This window comes from Monopterus albus, unplaced genomic scaffold, assembly GCF_001952655.1.
Source record: "Monopterus albus unplaced genomic scaffold, M_albus_1.0 scaffold79.1, whole genome shotgun sequence".
NCBI lineage: Eukaryota > Metazoa > Chordata > Actinopteri > Synbranchiformes > Synbranchidae > Monopterus > Monopterus albus.
The window spans coordinates 495,753-499,949 of record NW_018127959.1 but is presented as its reverse complement, the minus strand read 5'-3'; the positions used below and the strand labels follow the sequence as shown (position 1 = coordinate 499,949).

The following is a 4,197-nucleotide window of genomic DNA, read 5'->3' as shown; positions in this document are numbered from 1 at the left end:
GTTGAATGAGCGCCGTAACAGTACTAACAGCACCATCAGCTCAGCTTACACCTTGAGTCGGCGCTCCTCCGGTATTTCCCCCTGCTATTCCAGCCGTCGCTCCAGTGAGGCATCCCACTTTGGTGCTAATCGCCACAACAATATCAGTTCAGCTGACTCGTATGACCCCATCTCCACTGATCTGTCTCGCCGCTCTAGTGAGGCCAGCCAGTGTGGAGGTGGTGGTGTCAGTGGAGTAAGTGGAGGAGCTCTCCCAAGCCTCCTCAGTCTGACACCAGCCCAACATTATCGGCTCAAAGCAAAGTATGCTGCTGCCATTGGTGGAGCTCCACCTACTCCTCTTCCCAATATGGATCGAATGAGCCTGAGGACCCGCATGGCACTGTACAGTGATTCCCAGGAAGGCTCATCGCATTTGTTCCATCAGCCGCCCTCTGGAACTCTGCCTCGGCGATGCAGTGACATTGTATATGGTACTCAGAGCATGATGCCACATGAGGTGCCCACCAACCTACTGCGACGTGCCAGTGACCCAGTGCGTCGTACCACAGTTGAATCTCTGTCCTTTCCCAGGGTTCAGCGCTATAACAGCATGAACAGTATGAACCCCATGAATGGTCCATCAACTACAGAATGCCACCATGCACTAACTATGCAGGGCTACACACGCTCTGATGGCAGCCTGCAACACTACCCATTCATCCCCAGACCACCTAGCATTTCTGAGAACGTAGCCATGGAGAACATGGCAGTAGATGGGCTGATGACTGGAGGGGAGCAGAATGGAGAGGATGATATGGTGCTTCCAGATGATGTTGTGCAGTACCTCAGGTCCCAGAATTCTGGGTCCTCAAGTCAAAGTGCAGGACAAGTGGACTACCATTTCAACAATCAGACTCAGGGCTACCAGGCAGGCATGGCCCCACCAGCAGCATGTTATGCACAGAGGAGGATGGCCATGGTGGAGGCCACCATGACTCAGTCTAGTCAGGACAAGCAGTCCTGCCAGATGGGTCCCAGTAGCTCCCAGCAGCACTTCTCAGTACCTTCGCAGAACATGAACAAAAATAATATGCCAGTGCAGTGGAATGAGGTGAGTTCAGGGACTGTGGATACTACAACCAAACTCTCCAAACAACAGCAGCATCCTCTCAAGGGGAACCTAGTTCTTGTTCAGCAGAGGCACAATTTTGGTTCGTTTCAGGCGCATGGTCAGGGCCTGAGCAGCAACCAGCAGGTCGTGCCTATGAGCCAGAATATGTCTATGCAGGGGTATGCAAACTACAGCAGCCAGAGACTGACCACCCACCAGCAGCATCTGCAGCAGAGGCAATACAACAATGTGAACTTTAGTGAACAAATGAGTCCTCAGCAAGGCTTTGGCCATGAGGCAGTCGCAAATTCTATATCTGGGAGCACAAGCATGAGACCTACCCAGAACAGCATGGCAGATCCAGAACTGCAGAGTTTCAGAGCAAGGACACAGGCTGATGGGTATTCTCATCTCAACCAAGTGACTCAACAAAATTACAATGTTCTCTCCCAGCAGCAGCAGCACAATATCCATAATGGAGGCAGAGGAATGTTGCAACCCCGGCCCCCCACAGAGGCCAAGTCTATTGCCAGACAACACACAGGGTCTAGTATAATGCAACCAAGCCGAATACCCAAGTCAAGTGAATTGAGCCCCAGCCGTGGTAATGACACCTCTGAGGCGAGTCCAAAGAGGCCCACTGGGGCCCACAATAGCAACTCTGAGAAATCAAACTCTGCTGTGCTCTACACGGGTCAGATTCATATGTTTGATCCAGCTTCTGTCAGCTTTGATAGCCCAATGTCCCCCTCTGCAGACCAGGCTCATGCCAGCAACAACACCGCAGCAGCCAACATGGCCTCACCAGGAGTCAACCAGGTCTCCAGCAGTACAGCGGATTCTTCCACTGGTGGATCTGGTGGCACGGAGCATGCCCAGATCGACTTTGACACCATTCTAGATGATGGAGACCACTCCAGCCTAATGTCAGGCACCTTGAGCCCTGGCCTTCTGCAGAGCCTTTCCCAGAGTTCCTCACGTCTAACCACCCCTCGCAACTCTGTCACTCTTGCGTCTGTACCGGCAGGGATTGGCAACATGGCCATCGGTGACATGAACTCCATGCTCACAGCTTTGGCTGAGGAAAGTAAGTTCCTCAACATGATAAGCTGAGATCAATAAGCAAACACCTCATCATCCATCCATTCTTATTGTTTCTACACCAGGAGTGTAAGGACTACACAAGAAAGCACTGATTGACCAATGCAGAACTGGCTAGTTCATACATTGTTTTTTCATTGTCCATAGTAATATGCTTATCTTGTAATATTTGCTTCAGACTATAATATGTTGCATTTAATTAATAGTAAATATTGTTAGGCTTAAGGACCATTTTCTATCATCATTTCTTAAGAAGCCATACTTTTTAGCTATAAGTACATGATAGCCCAGGGTATATAAATGCATCTACAAACAATTGCCATTCAGTATTTACTGGTGTAACTGCCCTTTACAAAGAGGTGCACTGAAATCAGTTCACATTGTGCCTTGCTAAGGACATCAAGGTTGGGAATCGGAGTATGACATGGAAACAGAGATACCAGGAAAAGGACATGATATGTAGATATCAGATAATATTTTCTCATGAAAATGTTTGTGTATAGATTTTACTGTGTGGTACTTGCTTTAAGTTATGGCTTTTGACTTTTGATCTTTAAACTAGGGCTGTCAAAGGTACAGTAAGATATGAACACCTGAATTCTACATTTGTTGTTTTTTAATGACATTAATAATATTTTATCTGTCTGTGTCTTCCCTGCATTCTATGTGCACAGTTCAGTGTGTGCAGTGCTACCCGGGAACACACACTGTAAATAACGTTTGAATAATAAAAGTGAACGTTTTATTTGCTAGAAGGTTTAAAACTCTATCACATGACTCTGAAGGACATTTATCACACTGTTTGCAGTTTTCTCCAGAAAAATTATCACAAAGCTACAGTGTCTTCATCACCGAGGTGATCCCAGCAACACTGTGTATGAGGAAATGATACATGCCTTCTATTAAAAAAACCTGCAAACGGTATTGCAGTTTATATTGTATATGCACTTAAATCAGCTACCTTTCATCATAAGAATTAAGCAACGAAGTATTATTGTAGCAACACGTGTTGTGAACAGCTTGCTTTGTATTGCTGAGTTTTGGTTACACTTTGAAATGTTTATCTGTGATTCTGAACAAATATTGCATATGTTGAACAGACTGAAAGTGTTTGGCTCTTTATGAAATTAAATATGCAATCGTATCATTGAAACCAGAAATTTGTGACTAATTGCATTTGCAAAGTTAAGCATTTGATAGCCCTAGTTTAAACATGTGGTTGTACAAAATTATAGTCCACAGGTATGAAGTGCTTTTTGATCATGGTCTGAGCTCTTAGGGATGGCTCTGTAACATCAGATTACCTCAGAGGCTCCATGGTCCCATCTTACAAGGTAAATGGCTGAAAAGGACAAGGATATGTCTCTGTGTTAGTCTATCAGGGCACATGAGGAGCATTCTCTAAAAGAATATACAAGTACCTCAGTGTGCGCTCAGCAGAGATCCAGTTCTAATTAACACATTCATACCACCCCCCACCCCACCCTTCTGTGCACCCCATATCTCCTCTGGCTTCTTTGAAAATGAACTCCTGGTTCAGGACTAGTGAACTAGCCCTCCACATTTCTCAGTTGTATTATGTTGTTACGCTGCATTCCTGTGTAGCCTTTCAAATGTTTGTGTATGCCACTGTTCACTTTTACTGTGCTCAGAGTGTGTGGGTTTGTATGAGTGTGTGTATATAACTTTTGTACATTTCAAATAAACTATCCTTTTTTCTGTTCAAACCCTTTGGTTGTGTCTTTGAAATCTCATAGTCTGTGGCCATCAGAGGCCACGTGAGAGTAAGACTACAGCTGCTGTCAAGTACAGTGCTAAAGGCAAGCACTTCAATTCAAATAAAATTCTATTTGAAATGTATTTAAATGCCTGGTGCATTTGAAGAAGTATTGGAGTGTGTCACAATTTGCCCTTTGACCCTTCAGGTCAGGTCATCATAATAAAGCGATTCACTAGCTAGGGCTGTTGTGCCTTTCTCCACAGGCTTGGCTCAGTTTCTCATC

General features: G+C 45.4%; 1 protein-coding gene across 1 annotated transcript in view; it reads left to right on the top strand.

Annotated features, from left to right (window-relative positions):
• gli2a (GLI family zinc finger 2a) overlaps positions 1-3,864 on the top strand; it is an 80,724-nt gene extending 76,860 nt beyond the window's left edge. The window contains 1 exon segment of the mRNA XM_020606630.1: positions 1-3,864. This exon segment is cut by the window's left edge and continues 103 nt beyond it. Coding sequence (XP_020462286.1) covers positions 1-2,206 — 2,206 coding nt within the window. The 3' untranslated portion in view covers positions 2,207-3,864.
• Positions 3,865-4,197: the final 333 nt, after the last annotated feature.